This window comes from Urtica dioica, chromosome 6, assembly GCF_054948205.1.
Source record: "Urtica dioica subsp. dioica isolate 48M chromosome 6, U.dioica_male_clone48M_v1_H2, whole genome shotgun sequence".
Classification (NCBI taxonomy): Eukaryota; Viridiplantae; Streptophyta; class Magnoliopsida; order Rosales; family Urticaceae; genus Urtica; species Urtica dioica.
The window spans coordinates 7,221,305-7,240,884 of NC_142761.1; the positions used below are offsets into that span (position 1 = coordinate 7,221,305).

Genomic DNA, 19,580 nt, shown 5'->3' on the forward strand with positions numbered 1-19,580 from the left:
CCTTGGAGATACAGATGAAGGAGCCTCTCTTCTATCAAGATGCTGTTACTGGATCAGACTCAGCAAAGTGGAAGGAAGCAATGAGAGAGGAAATGGAGTCTCTCTACAAGAACAGAACCTGGGTCATGGTTCCCCGGCCCAAGGATCAAAAGCCGGTGACATGTAGATGGCTTTACAAGATCAAAGAAGGTGTGAACAGCTCAGACAAGCCTCGGTTTAAGGCCAGACTGGTGGCAAAAGGCTTCACACGGGTTGATGGAATCGATTACAATGAGATTTTCTCTCATGTGGTGAAGTACAAGACCATAAGGATAATACTCGCTCTTGTGGTCCAGTATGACTTGGAATTACAGAAAATGGACGTAAAAACAGCGTTCCTTCACGGTGACTTGGAAGACGCCATTTATATGGAGCAGCCACCGGGATATGAAGTGCACAAGGGCAAAGACATGGTGTGTCTCCTAAAGAAGTCACTGTATGGTTTGAAGCAGTCTCCGCGTCAGTGGTATAAGCGCTTTGACACGTTCATGATAGAGCAAGGGTACAACAGGAGTTCATATGACGCATGTTTATACTTCAAAGGAAGTGAAGTTCTGAAAAGTGTCTACCTTCTCTTATACGTTGATGATATGCTACTAATTAGTAGTTCAACGACAAAAATATCAGAACTCAAGAAGATGTTGAGCAAAGAGTTTGATATGAAAGATTTAGGTGATTCCTCAAGGGTCCTTGGAATTGACATCATCAGAGACAGGAAAAAGGGGATACTGGCCTTGTCTCAGCATGGTTATTTAGAAAAACTTGTTGACAAATTTGCCATGAGAGATGCCAAGCCAGTGACTCAACCTTTGGCAAACCACTTCAGCATCTAAGCAAGTCAATGCCCTACGTCAGAATCAGCAAAGCAGGCCATGGAAGATGTCCCATATTTCAGTGCTGTTGGCTCTGTCATGTACACAATGGTGTGTTCAAGACCTGATATTGCTCATGCCATTAGTGTTCTTAACAGGTATATGTCCAACCCTGGCAAGGAACACTGGCTGGCTATGAAGCATCTCCTAAGGTACTTGAAAGGCACCAGTGACATGGGTTTGGTGTACTATAAGAGAGGCAGTTCAGTTTTGGTGGAGGGATTTATAGACTCTGACTACGCATGGGACAAAGATAGCAGAAAATCTACTACAGCTTATCAATTCCTGATTAATGGCAATTGCGTGAGCTGGAAGTCACAGTTACAGCCAGTTGTAACCTTGTCCACAGCGGAAGCAGAGTACATTACTGCCACTGAGGCAGTAAAGGAAGGCATATGGATTCAAGGGCTACTAAAGGAGTTACGTGTGTTCCAAGGCACATCAACTCTCTTCTCCGATAGTCAGAGTGCGATCCATCTGTGTAAGAATCCAGTGTTCCACGACAGGGCTAAGCACCTTGACATCAAGTACCACTTCATCAGAGAGAAGATCACTGATGGCGTCATCAACATCGCAAAAGTCAGCACTGATGACAACCCGGCAGACTGTGGTACAAAAGTGGTAACTTTAGGGAAGTTTCGGTTATGTCTGAAGCTTCTTGGAGTAGATGCAACGTGACCGGGAACAGAATCGAACGATGAATCAATGAAAGGTTGGTTGAGTGTATGCAAGATCAAGGTCACTTGAAGACTGAGGTGGAGATTGTGAAGATATCAGTTTCAAGTCATGTCGTTTATTATTTCGTGTCGTTATTGTTTTATGATTATAAGTGAATGCTGACGTGTCAAGAATCTACGGGCTGTGTAGATGTTGACGACTGAGATTGACTCTGATGGTTAAGTCTATAAATCAGCGCCAGTCTTAGTTAGTTAGGTAGTCTTATCATCAATTAGTACTATTCAGAGGGAAAAGTGAGGATTGGGATACACGCTGAGTGAAGAGTGAATCGTCTGTGAGGGAGGGAAATTCTTTCTCAGGGAAACAGGAGCGATTGGTATATTTCTGTGTGTTTTCTCACTGGTCTGAAGTACTTTGTAAAGACAGTGGTGAAAGAAAGAACGGTGTTGATCTTGATAATACACTCGAACTACCTTCATTGAGGAGTTCGCGGGGACTAGGCTTTCGAGCTGAACCTCGTCAACAATTTCTTGTGTTGGTGTGTGTGGGAATTCTTGTGAGTTCGGTTTTTGGGGATTCAAATCCTATTGTATAATGTTATATATATATATATATATATATATATATATATATATATATATATATATATATAACATTATACAATGAATCGTAAGTTATATATGGACATTTAAATACAAATTATGAGAAAAATCTTTAAAGCTTCATAAGTAAGACTTCTTACGTGTCATTGCCCTCCCCTCATCTCACATGCACGAGGTCTTATCAACAAGGCTGAGCTGTTGGAGGATTCTCAGAGACGTTGAATATTGAAATATTGCATGAAACAAACAAAAAGTCGACGAAAAATTATTATTATATCGATCTCGGACGATGAAAGACAAGCATTTCTGTAAATATTATCTATATGTTATAATTTTTGTTTTGTTCACAAAAATTTCTGTTCATAATTAATTTTTGTCGACAGCATTATTTCAATTTCGCTAAATTAATTTTTTAATATGGACAATTTTGTAAAATTGACCAATTACCAGCTATCATTTCGATTCTTGGTTAAGTAATAGTTTAGACTTTAGATAGAGCGGTGATGTTAGATAAAGGTTTAGTCAGCGCGCTGAATTACATAGGTGGGTCCCACTCACGTGTGAGAGTCGCCATCAATGGCGCTGAAGTATTTGGTACAATGATTTTTCTATTGTCAACTAATGAGATGATTCACGTTGAAGAACATGGCTGTTGAGAATAGCTCCAAAGTATTAGGCAAAATTATTTTTCTAAGTCTAACTAACAAGATTATTCAAGTCGAAGTTTTCTCACTAATTTATTCACTCGTTTTTTTGTCTTACATTAGTCCCTCTAATCAACAATGCTCGCCTTCAATTCCCAAATCAACTCATGGCTTCTTCTTCTTCGGCGACTGTTTCCAGTCCAGAGTTCGACGTTTTTCTCAGTTTCAGAGGCGACACACGTCACGGCTTCACTGACCATCTCTACACATCGTTGGTACAAGAACACATCAACACCTTCAGAGACGATGAAAGACTCCGGAGAGGCGACGAGATTTCGTTGGCACTCAAGGACGCCATAGAGAGATCGAAGCTCTCCATAGTCGTCTTTTCGAAAGACTACGCATCTTCGCGGTGGTGTTTGGACGAGCTTGTCCACATTCTAGAATTCCGGCGAAGAAATGATCAGATTGTGTTGCCGGTTTTTTACGACATTGACCCTTCCGATGTGCGAAAACAAACAAATACGTACAAGGCTTCGTTCGCTAAGCACAAGAAACGTTTCAAGAGTGAAATGATAAAGATCTGGAGACGGGCTCTGAAAGAGGCAGCTAACTTTGCTGGATGGGATTCAAGTGTCATCAGGTACCGAATTTATATTTTTTCTTAATTTTTATCAAAGACAATTTGAGATCTACTGATACTTTTGAACTAGAAACCAATATATATTTTGCCCATACACTATGACCTCTTTTTCGTGATTGGTTTTGTTTGCAAACTAATCATTGGCTATACTTCCGAATGAATATTTTATGTTCTGCTATGACTTCTTTTATTTCATTAAATTAGAGACAGTTTGATATCTACTGATAATTTTGAACTAGAAACCAATGATATCCCTTGTTAGATTCTTGATGTCAATCATGATTTCTTAATATATATATATGTAAATGTGATAGATCTGAGGCCGAATTAGTAAAGAAAATCGTCGCAGACATCCTCGAGAAACTAAACCGTGTTGACTCGTTAGACGATTTCACTGGCTTTTCCGGATTAGAAAGACGTTTCAAAAAGATTGAAAATCTGCTGCGTGGCACCTCACCGAAACCTCTTCACATGATCGGGATATGGGGGACGGGAGGGATAGGAAAGACGACTCTGGCGCGTATGGTCTTTCAGCGTCTTTGCTCCAAATTCGATGCTTGTTTTTTCATCGAAGACATAAGGGTCCAGTGGGAACAAGGCCGGAAAAAGTACTACTACTCGAAGAACAATCTCTTCCCACACAACCAGCTCGGGCGAAAAAAAGTGCTAGTGATTCTGGACAACGTGAATGATTCCGAGCAGGTAGAGGTTTTAAGAGAAGATGCTAATCGGTTTGGCCCGGGAAGTAGAATCGTTATAACGAGTAGAGACAAGCAAATCCTCAGGGGACAAGTTGATGATTTGTATAGAGTCGAGAAGTTGGATTTCGATGAAGCGCTTCGATTGTTTCGTTTGCATTCGCTTAAACAATCGGTCGATCAAGAGGACGATTCTGATCACGAACTATACGTGAAGATCGTAAACTATGCCGGTGGAATTCCATTAGCTCTGAAAGTTTTGAGCTCGTTCTTTCGCGGTAAGAGGCGTGAAAATTGGGAAGCGGAGCTTAGCAAATTGAAGGAGTGTCCGAACAGAGATATTTTGGATATTTTGAGGGTGAGTTACGACGGGCTTGACGAAATGCAGAAGCGTGTGTTCCTCGACGTCGCGTGTTTTTTCGGAAACGAATTCAGAGATTATGCGGAGAGGATTTTCGCAGCGTGTGGTTTGCACCCGAAAACTGGATTGGATGATCTTGTTGACAAGTCTCTCATATCTTTCATCGATGGAAAACTCCACATTCATGCATTGATTCAACAAATGGCTTGGAACGTTGTGAATTCCGATGTAGAGCTCGAGAATCGTAGTCGCATGTGGATTTCTCAAGTGTCCATTCACATTTTGGAGACTAACAGAGTAATTGATTAAATATGCTTTGAAGTTTTTTACCCATCTCTATGAGTTTTATTAATTATAAATTTTTTTCAACTTCCAGGGGACATCGATAATCGAAGTAATATTTCTTGATATGTCGAAATTTAGTGAGATAGAGTTCGACTCGGGTGCTTTTCAAAGCATGTCTAAGCTCAGACTACTTAAAATATTTCACTCGGACGTTCGCAAGACATGCAGAGTCTCCGTAAAAAATGGAGACAGCTCTGGTCTTCAATTTTTGCCTGATTCTCTTCGGTATCTCTATTGGGAGGCATTTCCATGGGAATCATTTCCAGTGGGATTTAGGCCTCAATATCTTGTCGAACTTAACCTGCCATTCAGCAATATTGTTCAACTCTGGGAAGGAATACAGGTAGTTGAAAAGTTGCACGTCTTTCATTCCTTTAATAGAGTTTTGTTTATGAAATTAACAACACATAAGAGTTATTTAAGCTTCTTGGTCTTTTTTTTTTTAATTTTTTTTTTTATTGTTACAGCCGCTTTGGAATCTGATAAAAATTGATGTTAGCCACTCGAAACAACTTATTAAACTTCCGGATCTCTCTCAAGCTTCAAAGTTAGAGCATGTATATCTCGAACATTGTACAAGTCTCTGTGAAGTTTCTTCATCTCTTGAGAATCTTGAGGAGCTTAAAACTCTCAATCTCAACGGCTGCTCGTCGATAAAAGAGTTCCCAAAGGTTCCCAAAAGTATTGTATGTTTGGTGTTGAGTGGAACGGCTATAGAGAGAGTACCTCTGTGGATTCAGTATCTCGATCATCTCAAGATATTAAACCTCTCCGGTTGCCAAAACCTAGTCTGTCCACAAAGTTTATCAACGATGCAGAGTCTCGAGGTCTTCCTGTTGGATGAATCCAACCTCGAATATGAGACCCAAGTCTCCATAAATCAAGTCAGTAACGGTGTGGAATTTCGTTCAGAGACTGCTTTTTGTCTGGAGCTTCCGTCGTTCGATCCCGACCAAACTGATCCGGTGCCTATTGTTTCAATTCCAAGGGCTGTTCTCACAAAATGTTTGGCTGCTGACTTTGGATATCAAGTTCTAGATCTCGTGTTCTTCAATTGCTTAGGATTCTACGGAGGAGGAAGAGACGTAGAAACAGTCAATGCAGAACTTAAGCTTCGTTCTAATAGCATTGTTTCCTGTGAATTTACAAGCGTATGTTTCATATCCTATACTCTCGTCGATGATGTATAACACATCTATATTTTTATATCTACTTTCTCATTTTTTGAGTGCATATGATATAGGTACATCCACATCCTATCGCAGCAGATATCGGTTTTTGTTGCCGGGGAGACAATATTCCAGAATGGTTCGAACAAGGCATCGGGGACACAGTCATTACAGGCTTCGAAGCCCGACCGGATCGTGAAATCTTGGGCTTCGCTTTATGTGCAGTTGTCAATGTCTGGGATTACGGTCCCAGAAGGCATAACTTTCTCCAGCGCCTCTATGAAGACAGCTATAAGAAGTTGAACTTTCTATGCAAACCAACGTTCATGGGACTAGCGAATTCCAATCCTAATGATGTCAAGAAAGAATGCTCACTCAGAAGAAGCAAAGATATATCAGAAGCGTCGTTTAGATTCTGGGTCTGCAATAACGAAGGTACTAATTTTGGTGCTAAGGTAACAAAATGTGGGGTCCACGTTATATATGGTGATTATATATTGGATTCAGATTCAATTATTGAGACCGGCGATGAACATGAGATAGAAAACCAACAAAGTTTATGTGAACGAGAAGAGTTAAAAACTGAAGCATCGAGTGTTGGTGAAATAAAAATAGACAAGAGGCATCGTTGGCATGTCAGATTAAGAATAAGCTTGCTCCGAGCACTTCAGAATCGTTGGCGACGGGCATCGAAAATAAAACTCAAAACGACTGGACTGAAAAATTTGGGTAACTAAATGTTTGGGTATCAAATTCAGGGTCCTGTGTTTTCAATTTCTTAGGATTCTATGGAGGAAGAAGAGACAGACACAGTTAATGCAGTGTTCCGAAACCACTGTTTCTTGTGAATTGACAACCGTACGTTCGTTATCCTATATTCCTATCGCAGAATACTCAAATTTCAGTGTCAATAACTGCTGTGACATACAATATATATATATATATATATATATATATATATATATATATATATGTGTGTGTCCTTTTCTCAATTTTCTGAAAGCATATTCCCGGACCTGTTTTAGTGTCTAATAGTCTTGCTGCTGAATTATGTGGTCTCGTATTTTGCATTGAAAGTATGGCTACTATTTGGAAAGATATAACTGTAATTGAAAGTGATTCCAAGCTGCTCATTGATTCGTTGACCAGGAAAATAAAACCTCACTGAGTGACTGATGTTTGTTGGAATTTTATCTCCATGGCTACTAAGAATACACAGCTTGTCCATGTGTATCAACAGGAAAATATGGTACCCGCTCTTAGCAAGATGGGTCATTCCTAGTCTGAAACACATACTTTCCCAAAACACGTGTTGTGTTTGTAGTTATAATCAGTAAATAATTAATATATATATTTATATGTATATATATATATATACTAGTCTTAAACACGTGCGAAGCACGTGGTGGTTGTAGTTGTAATCAGTAAATAATTATAATATGTATGATTTAATTTACCAAGTTTTTCTTTAAAGCATGAGGTTATAAATGAATATTAAGATATCAAATATTTCAACCATACATAATACTTAAGAGTTTAATTTTTGAGAGACTCTCGTAATAAGTGCAAACATGTCAAGTATATATAGTCAATGACATACTTTAAAATAAGAAAAATTGACATGAGTAAATAAAAGGCCAAAAGTTTGGTGTCTTGATAGACAAAAAGAAGGAAGGAAAAATTAACCAAAGAATGAAGACAAATGATTGAGAATTGATTATAGCTACATACCAGGCTTCATCTAGCAGTGCAATTACTCCACCAGGTTTCTGCCAAAGAATGAAGACATATTGAAAAATTATTGCAGTATGCACCAGTATAGTACAAAAAAAACATCACCTTTTATGCATCGTAACAGAAGGAGTATAAGAAAACAAACCAAGTGTATTTTATTGATTTTATAGGTTACCTTCTCAATGAGATCCAAGACATCTTGATTGTCAACGAACTCTATATAGCTCCAATTGATTTCTTCCTTTGTGTATTCTTCTTGTTCCATTTTGAAAACGTGCTACAACCACATAATTAGAAGAACACTCAGAATAGATAATTAAATATCAGATATACAAAATGGGAGAACATCACTGTTCAATACCTGATTGAAATGTTGTTGCAATTTCTCGTTTGTAAAATTGAGAACTGCTCAAAACTATTCGATAAAGCAACTTGTCAGTTTTAATAAAGAAATTTCAGTGAGGAAAAAAAAAACTCTACTTAAACGCATACCTATTGAACTTGAAACTCTCAAACCCATAAATATCAAGGATTATTGAAACAACATCCAAAGGCTAGGTTAAATACAAATCAGCTTACCTAAGGGAAGGCAAAATCTACAGATTTTTTCTTCTTCTGATGAATTGGGTAAATTGAATTACACAAACATAACTAAAACCTAATCGATTTAGAGAAAATCCTGAAGAGGCATACAGTCTTCAGGTGAACGAAATCTCTGTAATCAGGTGAACGAAATCAATCTAGATTTATAAAATGAGGCATATATGATGGCAGAGCTGAATTTCAAGAAAAATTCCTAATGAATTGTTTCAGACCTTGATGTAGACATTTTCAATGAAGAGCTGAGCGACGCCGAGGTGGTAAGGGAAGAGAAGTCCAACGGCGGAGAAGCTGAACCCCGGCGAACTAACCACCGGCCTCCGTAGCTCCGCCTCAACGTCCTTTTTCCTCTGCTCCCACACCACTTCGTCGTCCTTCCATATCCTATCTCCGACTGGAGCTCGGCCGAGCGTCGTGGTCTTGACGATCCGAGAGGCTATGCCGATGAAGAGCTCACCGGTGGCGAGGGTGAAGGATTTCAAAGGATATGCAAGATGCGATCTGGAAACCTAAATGTAAGCCTAAATGTTTTTATTTTTAAATAGAATGATCACACTAAATTTGTTATATATATTCAAATTGAAGCGGAGAGGAGTTACATACTCGGCTACGAGAGATGATCGGAGAGACGGGATCGGAGAAAAGCATTACTTCCCTTCGCGTCTTAGAGTTGCCATGGCCATTTTCGCTTCAGATCTGATCGCACAACAAATGAGATTGATGGAAAATTCATACTCATAAATGACAGTTTTCCATTTTGACGTTTAATAGCATTCATCATGGAAGTAATTCACAATTTGCTACCATACCATGTAACATACCAAGAGAAAAGATAAAATAACTCAAAAGTAAATTGCTTCCTCTCAAATCTTCAAATAGAATCTCACAAGTTACAGACCCCTAGTACATGAACAAGTTACATATCCATCTGATCTGTGTAGCCTCTTTGCCGAGTAAGCAGCTTCACCCAATCACTTATAGTAAAAGAGACTATACACTCCATTGAATAAGAAACGTATTAACATTTAGAGAAAAAGAGAAATATACTATAGATTCAATAATTAAGCATCTTAGGTTAGAGTTGAGAATAATTATATACCGGTTATTTTATGTTCATTCAAGAATATTGAAACTATAAGCAAACTCTTATTCTAAATAAAATTGTAAATTAAAACTATAAGCAAACTCTTATTCTAAATGAAATTGTAAATTTTTTACTGTAAAAACAACTAAACTGAAAATGTAGATATAACAAAACAAATATATAAAAAAAGTAAAAATAAAAAATAATAATAATAAGAATTGTATATTTCAAATATTGGAAATTTCTTATAAGAGAATATTGTCTCGCTTATAATTAATATATGTTGAAATTGGATTTTAATTCAGAATATAATATTGATGAGAACAAATGAGAATTATGAAAGAGCAAAGACAATATCACGAAGTCAATATTGTGCTCTTATTGCCAATGTGAAAACCAAAAGAGTGAAGTAGCAAGCAAAATGAATTATTGGCCAACTACAGCCGAATTACCAAGGCATGAAACATATACATCAGAAATCTGAACACCCGTATCTCACATGTTATAAACTAATATAGTGTCTCCAGAAGAACAAAAGAGAGAATGTTGACTTACTTCGGTTGAGCTTTTCAGACAAGGAGTGTTTGAAAGAAGTGGTGCTTCTGAGAGGACATCCTTGCACAGAATCCAGCTCCGGACAAAATTATCCTAAGAGTTTGATACTAAACTCATGATATCACTATGAAGGAAGTTATGCACGTTTTTTTTTTAAATAAAGATCTTTTGAGTTATCTTTGGATAAAACGAACGATTTAAATACCTGGCTGCAGGAATACAAACATTTCCCATTGAAAGCCCAAGCTAAACCTGTGACCTACAATCGTCGATCACATTAATTGTATTACCTGTCATGAGCGTCATATGAACCTAACTTATTAAAAGTACTGTTCTACACATCACAATCCCAAACTTCAAAAGATCCAGCTCCTTTGCCTATTGCTAAAAGCATTTTGTTTGATGATTGAGTCGGCACAGTCTCGGGAATAGGATCGATCTGATCGCCCAAAATCTTCGAAGTGAAGTGTCTCGCCTCGGAATCGAGATCGACCCACTCGGCCACTATTCTTCTAGCACCCTGCAACGCGAAAAATATGTATATATATATTGATTAAACGTTACGTAACATAGAAAATACAAGATAAATTCAGTAAAAATAAAAAAGTCTATAAAATTGATTATTTGCCTGAAGCTTGGGTTCCTTGGTCATGGGTAAACGGTGCCAAAAGGAAGGAACGTGTGTTCTCTTCTCTTTTGTTAGAGAATTCCCCAAAATAAGGGAAGAGAAATTCTCTTCCCTTATTTTAGGGAATTCTCTACTAAAAGGGAAGAGAAATTCTCTTCCCTTAAAAGAGAATTCTCTTCTCTTAACAATTAATTTTGAATTAAATTTAATGGTATTTTATTTGTAGTGTTTTTAATTGAAGGGACTAAAAAGCAAAGATATTTTTATGTGTGTGTAATTATTTCATGACTAAATGTGTTGTTCTATTTAATTGTAGGTAAATATTTTTTTAAGGGAAACGTGGTGTTTTTATTAATAACCCTCGCTTATGGCGGAGGAAAACCGTGGTTACACAAGATATTACAAAGCAAAAAAAAAAAACAAACAAACAAAAACAAACAAAATGCAAAGCAAAATTAAAAGGAAATTACAAATAAAATACTAAGGGTGGGTAAGGTTTATGTTTGAGAATCGAGTATCAAAATCATCAATGATTTCAATTTCGCGAAATGTCTCTTGTGCTCGTCGGCTATGTAGAATCCAATCTTTGCCCACCGTTAAAGCCTCGACCATCTCGGGTGATAAACTACAACGCCTATCATCAATAATACGCCCCGAACTACTAAATGCGGATTCAGAGGAAACGGTTGAAACAGGAATCGTCAGAATATCACGAGCCATACTTGCTAAAATGGGAAGCATTCCTTCGTGTTGCCTCCACCAATCCAAGAGGTCAAGTTTGGTGTTCGAGTACTCAACGTGAAGATGAATAGTGTATCTTGATATTTCGTCGTATATCGGTCGAGACGGTTGTGGAGATCCTCTCCCTCCTCTCCCTCTTGGAGACGATTGTGGAGATCCATCAACTCCACGAAAGTGTCGGTGAACAGACAAGAACATATACTCTTCTTCTTGCCTTGCATTTCGTGGTGGGCTAGGTTCGGGGGGCGGTGCAACTCGTTCTTGATAGACCCTGAAAAGATCATAAAAACCCTCCACGATCCTATTGTGATCATGTGTAATATAATCTTCCCCGATGAACATATCTTGTAAAAAATTTAAGAACATTTTAAAACCATCCAGTTGAATACGAGGGTCTAAAATACAAGCATACCCATACAAGTAAGGAATTTTGCCTTTACCCCAATATTTTAAAAATTTGTCTCTCATAGAGGAAATACAATCTTGAAAAATTACATAGTCCATATTGGTTTTAAAATGTTGAGCAATTGCACAAAGACTATGAATTGCTAAATGAGAAGTAGGTTTATAAACAGCAGATAAACAACAAGTTTGGTCATAAAAAAGTTTGAGAAAAGTAACAAAAACTTTAGCCATGTTAATATCTTCCTCGCTTAGTGCACCTTCACCTTCACTCAAACTTGAATTGTAAAAAGCTACAATAACCTCATAATAACCCTCGGATAAGAAATTTGTTAACATCAAGTATGTGGAGTTCCAACGAATTTTATTGTCTACATGAAAGGTTCTTTCATGTAGTCCATGAAGTAAAAATCTCCTCTTAAGTTCATCTACCCTTGGGGTTGAACTATTGATCCAACTTATAGCATGTCTAATTCTCTTAATCCCAGAATGAAAAGCTCGTGCCCCACTTTGAACTATAAGGTTAATGATGTGTGTGGCACATCTTTGGTGCATAAGGTTTTCCTCACAAAGTATTTTGGTTTGTAATCCTCTAATCATGGAATCATTGCTAGTGGCATTATCTAGGGTCACGGAAATAATTCTAGCACTAAGTTCCCACTCTTGAATAACACCTAATATAATCTCTAATATGTTATTCGCGGTGTGCTTTCCTTCTATTCTCCTAAAGGCTATAATCCTTTTGTTAAGGTTCCATTGTTCGTCTATGTTATGAACCACCACACTCATAAAATCCATCCTAGATTTACCCGTCCATATATCAGAGGTCAAGGCTACACTAAACGTTCCAGAAGATAAAATGGCTTTCATTTTTTCCTTTTCTTCCAAAAAATATTTGAGTACGTCACGCCTCAATGTTGATCTAGAAATAATTTGAATACCAGGTACCAAATAACTAACATATTTAATAAAACCTTCATCCTCAACATGACTAAATGATTGGTTCGTGGAAATGATGTACTCAACTAAATATGTCCTATGTTCTAAGGGATCGTGAGTACTTACATTACTTGAAGAACCAATCGAGGAACACTTCTTGTAGTGGTGTTTTAGACAAGAAGTTCCTTGCACGCCATTTTGAGCTTTGATGACATTTCCACATGTTAGACATTTTCCTCGACGGGTAGAGCCTTCTCCCATTTGCTCGAAAAATTGCCACACGTGGGATCGAGCCTTTCTTTTCTTTCGGGGCCTTTGCTCTTGTTGTCTTGGTTGTGGTATTTGGATTGGAGGATGATGTGGTTGCACCTCTTCGGTCTCCTCCTCATCGTCTTCCTCCTCATTGGCCTCCTCATCCTCCTCCTCCTCCTCGGGGTTAATATGTTCACTTTCATATTGTCGATATACTATATAAGGATCTTGGGTTTCATCATCATCCTCTTGTGGTAGTTGGGCTTGTTGGGAATTTTGGACTTGAAATTGGATTTGACTAGGTGGTTGAACATAAGGGGGATTTGGGTTTAACTCGGTTTCGTATTGGGTTATGTTGAATGATGGAGGTTGGTAAGAAGATGAAGGTAATGGAGTCGGGTCAAACTCGGTGTTTTCAAAATTAGGAAATTGGTTTAATCCTAACCAATTTTGAGCAAATTGGATGGTCGGGGAATGTTGGGGTGGTGGAGGAATTGTGGGAGGTGTGTTTTGGGGTAAAGGAGGCGGATGATGGGATCGGGATGAGTTAGACGATTTACGGGACATTGAAGTGTATAATAAAATTATTACTATATGATAAAATTTATAACTATGGGAAATGAATTTTGAGAGAGATGTAGAAGAATGAGAGAATTTGAGAGTGTTTTGTGAAAAAAGATTGGAGATATATGGGTGTATTTATAGAGAAAGAAATGAGGGGGTTAAAAAAGAATTTTTTTAAATTTTTTGGGGTTCAAACGGATATAAAACGGTAACATTTGGGCTGAAACGGTCAAAAAATCTGAGCCATTGGATCTCCAACGGTCATAAATCCAATGGCTCAGATTTTTTTTTTAAAAAAAAAAAAAAAAAAATTAAAACCGTATGTTTGCAGGAGAAGAGAGAGAGGAGAATGGATTTTGGGGTTTTTTCTCTTCCCTTAAATGCTAAGAGAAGAGAAATTCTCTTTCCTCATTTAAAGAGAAGAGAAATTTCTCTTCCCCATAAAAAAAGAGAAGAGAATAGAATTCTCTTACATTTCCCTTCCCCATGCCCACGTTTAGTCATGGGATTGTTGCAAAGGTCAATTGTTTTTGCCTTTGCTTTTGTGGAGTTACCGCACCATGACTCGCACCAAAGCCATTCTTGCGGCAAAGAGAATATTGGCACCATGTGTTGCGCATAGTTCGGAAGATCCTGACCGTACAACAAACACATACTCATCATTTTCAGAAACATCGATCATTGTAAAAGCAATAAAAAATTGAAATTAACTAACCTGATCCAGATTGGATAAACTATTCGGGTCTTTGCTGAGAGATTCGTAGAAAACTCTGAGATTATCTCCGGCCGCAGTTTGCCGGTTCAAATCCACGACGTACAAAGCACTGAATATTTTTATTTTTTTTAGGAATCAATCCAAATATTTCATTTCTTTGAATATCAATTAAAATGATTTATTAACCGAGTTAAAAGACCCAAATGATTCTCTGCTTCTCTTTTTGCTTGTGCTGGGCCACTTGTACGTGACCAGATCGGTTTCGAACGCGTATTCTTTAGCCATCTGAGGTATCACGTCCTGTTTGGATTGAAATCAATCGGGCATCAGAGAGAGCCAAGATCGATCAATTAATGGTTGCTGATAGCTCGTCGTTCTTCTATAAAACTCACCTTGAATTGAGGAGACATGTAGTTCTTTATAAACCATAATTTAACGGGCCGATTGGTGTTCTTCAACACGCTTAGGATCATGATTTTCAAAAATCGTTCGTATCTGCGAGATCATTCACCAAAAATATTAAAATAAAATAAATTGCAGCTTATCGTGAGATTATCAGTTTGGAAGTAAGAAGAAACTATGAGAATCAATTCTATATCTAGGTTAGCTATCAGCAACCATTAAGTAAAAAAAAAAAAAAAAAAGCATAGAACTAATAAACTGGTTTTGGGGTTGGCGAAATTCATCGAGAAGAGATGTGCAAGAGAAGATTGGATAGAAGAAACACTCACAGATGACCGGAGGCTATCGAGAAAATATTTATCGTTTTTCTCTGTCGCCCACCCTTGCTCTGGTCCTAAAAAAGTAGAGTAAATAGCAAATAAATCAATTCAAATTAAAAGGATTGGATATCAAACAATAAAAACGACTATCGCAAATAGGGACGACATCTCTCACCACCAACGCGTTTTTGCTCTTCTTTGATTGCTCGTTGCCGCCAATAATACCAGAAGCCCATTTCAAAAGGTTAGCGTTCCAACTATTCGCCTACATTATCACTATTAAAATAAACAACCCAAATCAGAATATATAAGCAGCATGTGTGACAACAGCAATATATACACATAAAAACAGAATTTCTTACGTTCTTGTTATCTTCCGAAAAGTCGTCGTCGGAAACGAGAAGTTTCTCGTGTTCCTTTCCCTTCTTTTTCACAACCTCCATTCGGACGACTTTGCCCCTCAGATCGCTGACGGTGATGCGTTTCAGCAACGGCTTGTTCTGATCAGCTTCTCCGTTATTGTTTGGTTCATGATTTCGTGATATTTCTTTTTTATTCACCAGTAGCTCGGAGTCACACTGATACGAACTGGGTATATTTTGTGTCAATGAGTATATAAACAAACGGATGTACAAGAGGACAGAGTTCTTCTCCTATTTATAGACTAATTTAACTTCAAGTATTCTACAATGACCCCTTAATAATCCAGTTATTATGATAAACTTCTAGTATCTAAAATCGTTAAGACAGAGCAAATACATACACAAGCACATGGTTCTTTATTTGCTTACCAGTGAGCACAAGAGCTTCCAGTTCGAAAACTGCTTGTAATGTCCGCGTGTCGCCGACATTCTTCAACAAAATGTTTTCCATATCATGGCTGTCACAAGTTGAAATGAGAAAGAAAGCGAAGAAAAAGTAAATTAAAATAAAAAAGAGGAAAAAATTTGTAGGCTTTTTTTTTTTAAGGAAACGTGTTGAGAATCATACACAGCAAGTACTGGTTCAACAAGCCATGGCTCGGGAACGTCGAGATTCATGGTGCCACAGCGGAGCCGAAGGGAGAGGTAAACGCCTCGAACTAAACCCTAGAGGAACCGAGCATTCCTCTTCTCCCTCATCCTCCGCCAGAGTCGAATTCCGAGCCGCCACAGCCTCGAGCCTTTTGATCTCCTCGTCCGAGCTCGTCTCCGTGCCCCGGTAGGTGATGAAGTGGCGGGTTTGCCACAGCGGAGCCGAAGGGAGAGGTAAAAGCCTCGAACTAAACCCTAGAGGAACCGAGCATAGTAAGAGACAGAATAAAAACGAGAGAGAGAGAGAGAGAGAGAGAGAGAGAGAGAGAGAAAGATTGACGTGTCGAGTTATGATTGGTTAAAAACCAAATGAATAGTCTATGAATAGTAAGTTATCATTCTGACTTATTATATATATATATATATATATATATATGATTTAATTTACCAAATTTTTCTTCAAAACATGAGGTTATAAATGAATATTAAGATATGAAATATTTCAACAATACATATTACTTATGGAGTAAAAATTTTGAGAGACTCTCATAATCAGTGCAAACATTTCAAGGAAATATCTAGTCAGTGACATACTTAAAAAAAATTGACATAAGTAAATAAAAAGCCAAAAATTTGGTGTCTTGATAGACAAATAGAAGGAAAGAAACGTTAACAAACCAAAAAGTTTAAAAGTAACTTAAGAAGACATGTTTTACTCAAATTTTTTGCTTTTTGTTAGAGGTTGATGTTGTTGGGGAGTGATCTTCCTCTTTCTTTTGAGCTGTGTCTCGTTGGTCTTGATCATCGGCAGTGTGTGCTTCTTTGTTTTTCAGCTCTTGGTTGATAGAACGAAGCTCGGTGAGCTTGTACACTTGGTTGACAGTGAGTTGTCGTTCCATTCCTGTTGAATTGAATTTTCTCGTGTATTGAACCAAAAATGCTTTTGTGATAGCTTTTTCGGCCTTAAATATTGGTTTCAAAGAAGCTCTTTGTGAACCATGTATAACAATATATGGAGAACCATTATTTTTTCAAAAAATTGGCTACGTAAGCCACCTAATCTATAGGAATTGTAAATTAGCCAACCTTTAGTAAATAATTTGTAAATAGCCAACTTGCATACGTGGCAGCCTATTAATTACCTTTTATACATGTTTGGCTGAGGTAAATAAGTATTTTACTAATCCATTAATAAGTTAACTTGGCTATTTACAAGAAATTAACCAAAGGTGAGATATATCTCAAATTCACTATAACCGTGTGGCTATATAACTTAATAATTAATTATTTAGATAAGAAATACATACGGACATATATTATTGATTTACCCGTTCCAGAATGTTGTGTATTTGTTTAGCCTTGCATGAGAAGAGCTTTTCAGCGATGTACCCAAAACATGTAATTTCCAACTTGTTTGAACCATCCATCAAGATAAATTGAATGATGAGCATAAGGTCAATTAGAATATGTTGTGACAAGAAAAATGAATCATCTACAAATGAGTTAAGATAAACGATCACAATACAAATTAAAATATCGATAACAATCGGAATAAACGAAATGTAGAGCAATATTCAACACTATGAACTGGAGAAAGAAAAATAACCTTGCGATTCTTTGCAAGACGGGGTACCAAACGAAGACGGTATGACGGAGACGACGAGTAAGAGATGGAGAAAGCTGCAGAATGAAGACTTAATATTAATAAAATAGTTTTTTTTTCTTCTTTTGTATCAAGCCCTTCAGAAAAAAAAAAAAAAAAAAAAAAAAAAAAAACACCCAGAAAGTTTTATTGCCAACAAGCTTTTGCTCAATAAAAAAATTAAAAAAAAAAAGAAAAAAAAAAGAATGTAGCGCTAAATGCAACGCTATGAATTGTTTAAAACACACATCTTTGTTTATTTTTACAGATATGAACCATGATCAAGTTATTATTAAAAGAATTGTTCATATTGACTTTGTGAGATTTTGAGATGGAAAGCAATCCCTGCCTCCTTTTCTCCCAGTCTAAGAGTATATGATTATTTGCACTCATTCTTGGTCTACTGTTTATTTTTCCCAAATCTCTGTATATATTTAAAATATTCCAATTTTTATCTTGTTTGGTTTCATATGAATTGTTGAAGATTGAAAACATGACACTCAATTTGAATACCTTTTTTCTGTCCTTTCATAGCTTGGTGTGAATATTCATTTTTATGTACAACAAGGTCGGAATTTTTTTTTTCATAACTGTACATAAATCATTGAGTAAATGAAAAAAAATCTTAGTCTAGTATATTTCCTAGGGCTGGACAAAACCGAACCGAAAATCGGATAAAACCGATATCCAAACCGAACCGAAACCGAAATTTGGAGTCACGTCAGCTAACCGAAATTCGGATTCGGATAACCGATCCGGTTTACAAAACTGGACCGGATATCGGATTTGATTTTGGGAAAATCTGGATATCGGTTATTTAACCGATTTTTTTTAATTAAAAATAAATATATATTAAAAAAAAGACTTGACCTAATTTTGAGAGAGACCTAGCGTTTTATTTTTTTCCCAAATCAGATTTTGCTGAAGTGGAAGCACTAAATGATTCTAAGTAAGTTGTTTAGGGTAAGATAATTAATTTGATATTTTATTTGACATATTCATTTGTTGTTTGTTTATTAAAACAAATTTATTTTAAATTTATGTCATTATTATTAACAGATGATGGTCAAATTGTCATAAAAGAACAAACTTCTCATATATCAACTCCTACTGCTACTACAACTTGATTATGTGATCTATAAAAGTAACATACAAATTCAATTGTTGTATGGTTTATTATGATCATTAGGGTTGTAATTTGAATTTTATATTATGATATTTACATGTGCATGTAGTTGGAGACGAGTGTCCTTTTTTTTTTTTTTTTTTTTTACTCAGTTTTAGATTATGTATTGTCATTTTGGAGCTTTATAAGAGTCGTTTGTACTCGTTTTTTGAATTTTTACAAACCGGATTTGGATTTTAGAAAATAGATATCCATTTTATAAAATTGGATATTAAATTGGATCTGAAATTTTACAAATTGGATAACCGAATTTTAAAAACTGGATACTGGATTTAAGAAACCGGATAACCGAATATTCGGATAACCGAATTTCGGTTTTAGACTTAATTGGACCGGATACTGGACCGAGTTTTAAAAAACCGAAAATTCGGATTCGGATACTAAAAATGTCAAAAACCGAACCGAACCAATCCAGTTTCACCCCTAATATTTCCTGTAAATAGAATACCCTAAGTTTCTTATCTGATCACCAGAGAGCTTTTGTTCAAGTGATTCTCATGGAAGCTCTTCTCTGTAAAGCTTTTGAGTTGTGGAAGTTAGCTTTCGTCCGGTGATCTATCCAATGATGTTACTGGAAGAACCTTTTTTTTTTGTTCAGAAAAAAAATGAAATAAAACATTGATTATGAGAACAGCAGTTATAAAAGCTCAAGATGGTTTGCGGACTATTATTTACTTGGTGATTTTCGGCGGCGGCGGTGGCGGTGACAGTGGTGGATTGCGGTGATTGATAAAAAAAAAATTGTCGATTAT

General features: G+C 36.9%; 3 protein-coding genes, 1 long non-coding RNA gene and 1 pseudogene across 8 annotated transcripts; 3 read left to right on the top strand and 2 right to left on the bottom strand.

Annotated features, from left to right (window-relative positions):
• The first annotated feature begins 911 nt into the window (after positions 1 to 911).
• Positions 912 to 1,589, top strand: LOC149393199 (secreted RxLR effector protein 161 pseudogene; annotated as a pseudogene).
• Positions 1,590 to 3,002: 1,413 nt separating this feature from the next.
• LOC149393200 (disease resistance protein RPV1-like) lies at positions 3,003 to 5,971 on the top strand. Its single transcript, XM_089617939.1, has 5 exons — positions 3,003 to 3,478; positions 3,793 to 4,834; positions 4,914 to 5,225; positions 5,350 to 5,847; positions 5,945 to 5,971. The coding sequence occupies exons 1-5, from the start codon at positions 3,003 to 3,005 to the stop codon at positions 5,969 to 5,971; spliced, it is 2,355 nt and encodes a 784-aa protein (XP_089474065.1).
• On the top strand, positions 5,853 to 6,942 carry LOC149393201 (uncharacterized). Its single transcript, XR_016299773.1, has 2 exons — positions 5,853 to 6,033; positions 6,126 to 6,942. It is a non-coding gene; the product is annotated as an uncharacterized LOC149393201 (long non-coding RNA).
• A 517-nt stretch (positions 6,943 to 7,459) lies between these two features.
• LOC149393202 (uncharacterized) lies at positions 7,460 to 10,679 on the bottom strand. Of its 4 annotated transcripts, XM_089617256.1 has the most exons (8): positions 10,653 to 10,679; positions 10,365 to 10,544; positions 10,230 to 10,276; positions 10,025 to 10,117; positions 8,989 to 9,081; positions 8,601 to 8,894; positions 7,961 to 8,062; positions 7,460 to 7,820 (listed from the first exon to the last, which is right to left on the bottom strand). In XM_089617256.1, exons 5-8 carry the CDS (start codon positions 9,031 to 9,033, stop codon positions 7,653 to 7,655), a joined length of 609 nt encoding a protein of 202 aa, XP_089473382.1. In that variant the 5' UTR covers positions 9,034 to 9,081; positions 10,025 to 10,117; positions 10,230 to 10,276; positions 10,365 to 10,544; positions 10,653 to 10,679; the 3' UTR covers positions 7,460 to 7,652. The 4 variants fall into 4 exon arrangements, 2 of the variants coding, with proteins under 2 accessions (XP_089473382.1, XP_089473380.1); XR_016299772.1 differs by adding an exon at positions 8,147 to 8,200 and having other exon boundaries at positions 8,601 to 8,886; positions 10,025 to 10,544; XR_016299771.1 differs by adding an exon at positions 8,147 to 8,200 and having other exon boundaries at positions 8,601 to 8,906; positions 10,025 to 10,544.
• Positions 10,680 to 14,046: 3,367 nt separating this feature from the next.
• LOC149393203 (UDP-glucose:glycoprotein glucosyltransferase-like) lies at positions 14,047 to 16,291 on the bottom strand. Of its 2 annotated transcripts, none has more exons than XM_089617252.1 (8): positions 15,978 to 16,291; positions 15,779 to 15,867; positions 15,350 to 15,565; positions 15,163 to 15,252; positions 14,997 to 15,061; positions 14,658 to 14,760; positions 14,266 to 14,565; positions 14,047 to 14,183 (listed from the first exon to the last, which is right to left on the bottom strand). In XM_089617252.1, the coding sequence occupies exons 2-7, from the start codon at positions 15,836 to 15,838 to the stop codon at positions 14,434 to 14,436; spliced, it is 666 nt and encodes a 221-aa protein (XP_089473378.1). In that variant the 5' UTR covers positions 15,839 to 15,867; positions 15,978 to 16,291; the 3' UTR covers positions 14,047 to 14,183; positions 14,266 to 14,433. The 2 variants fall into 2 exon arrangements, with proteins under 2 accessions (XP_089473378.1, XP_089473379.1); XM_089617253.1 differs by having other exon boundaries at positions 15,350 to 15,575; positions 15,978 to 16,289.
• Between the last annotated feature and the right edge of the window lie 3,289 nt (positions 16,292 to 19,580).

What these genes read in the sequence shown, in the direction of transcription:
- LOC149393200 (XM_089617939.1), top strand. Translation starts at nt 3,003, where the DNA reads ATGGCTTCTTCTTCTTCGGCGACTGTTTCCAGTCCAGAGTTCGACGTT. An exon ending in TGGGATTCAAGTGTCATCAG is followed by an intron (nt 3,479 to 3,792) that starts GTACCGAATTTA and finishes TAAATGTGATAG; the next exon opens with ATCTGAGGCCGAATTAGTAA. An exon ending in AACTCTGGGAAGGAATACAG is followed by an intron (nt 5,226 to 5,349) that starts GTAGTTGAAAAG and finishes TTATTGTTACAG; the next exon opens with CCGCTTTGGAATCTGATAAA.
- LOC149393202 (XM_089617256.1), bottom strand. Translation starts at nt 9,033, where the DNA reads ATGCTTTTCTCCGATCCCGTCTCTCCGATCATCTCTCGTAGCCGA. An exon ending in CGATCATCTCTCGTAGCCGA is followed by an intron (nt 8,895 to 8,988) that starts GTATGTAACTCC and finishes GCTTACATTTAG; the next exon opens with GTTTCCAGATCGCATCTTGC. An exon ending in TCTTGGATCTCATTGAGAAG is followed by an intron (nt 7,821 to 7,960) that starts GTAACCTATAAA and finishes ATTCTTTGGCAG; the next exon opens with AAACCTGGTGGAGTAATTGC.
- LOC149393203 (XM_089617252.1), bottom strand. Translation starts at nt 15,838, where the DNA reads ATGTCGGCGACACGCGGACATTACAAGCAGTTTTCGAACTGGAAGCTC. An exon ending in TTTCGGAAGATAACAAGAAC is followed by an intron (nt 15,253 to 15,349) that starts GTAAGAAATTCT and finishes GTGATAATGTAG; the next exon opens with GCGAATAGTTGGAACGCTAA. An exon ending in ACATGTCTCCTCAATTCAAG is followed by an intron (nt 14,566 to 14,657) that starts GTGAGTTTTATA and finishes CAATCCAAACAG; the next exon opens with GACGTGATACCTCAGATGGC.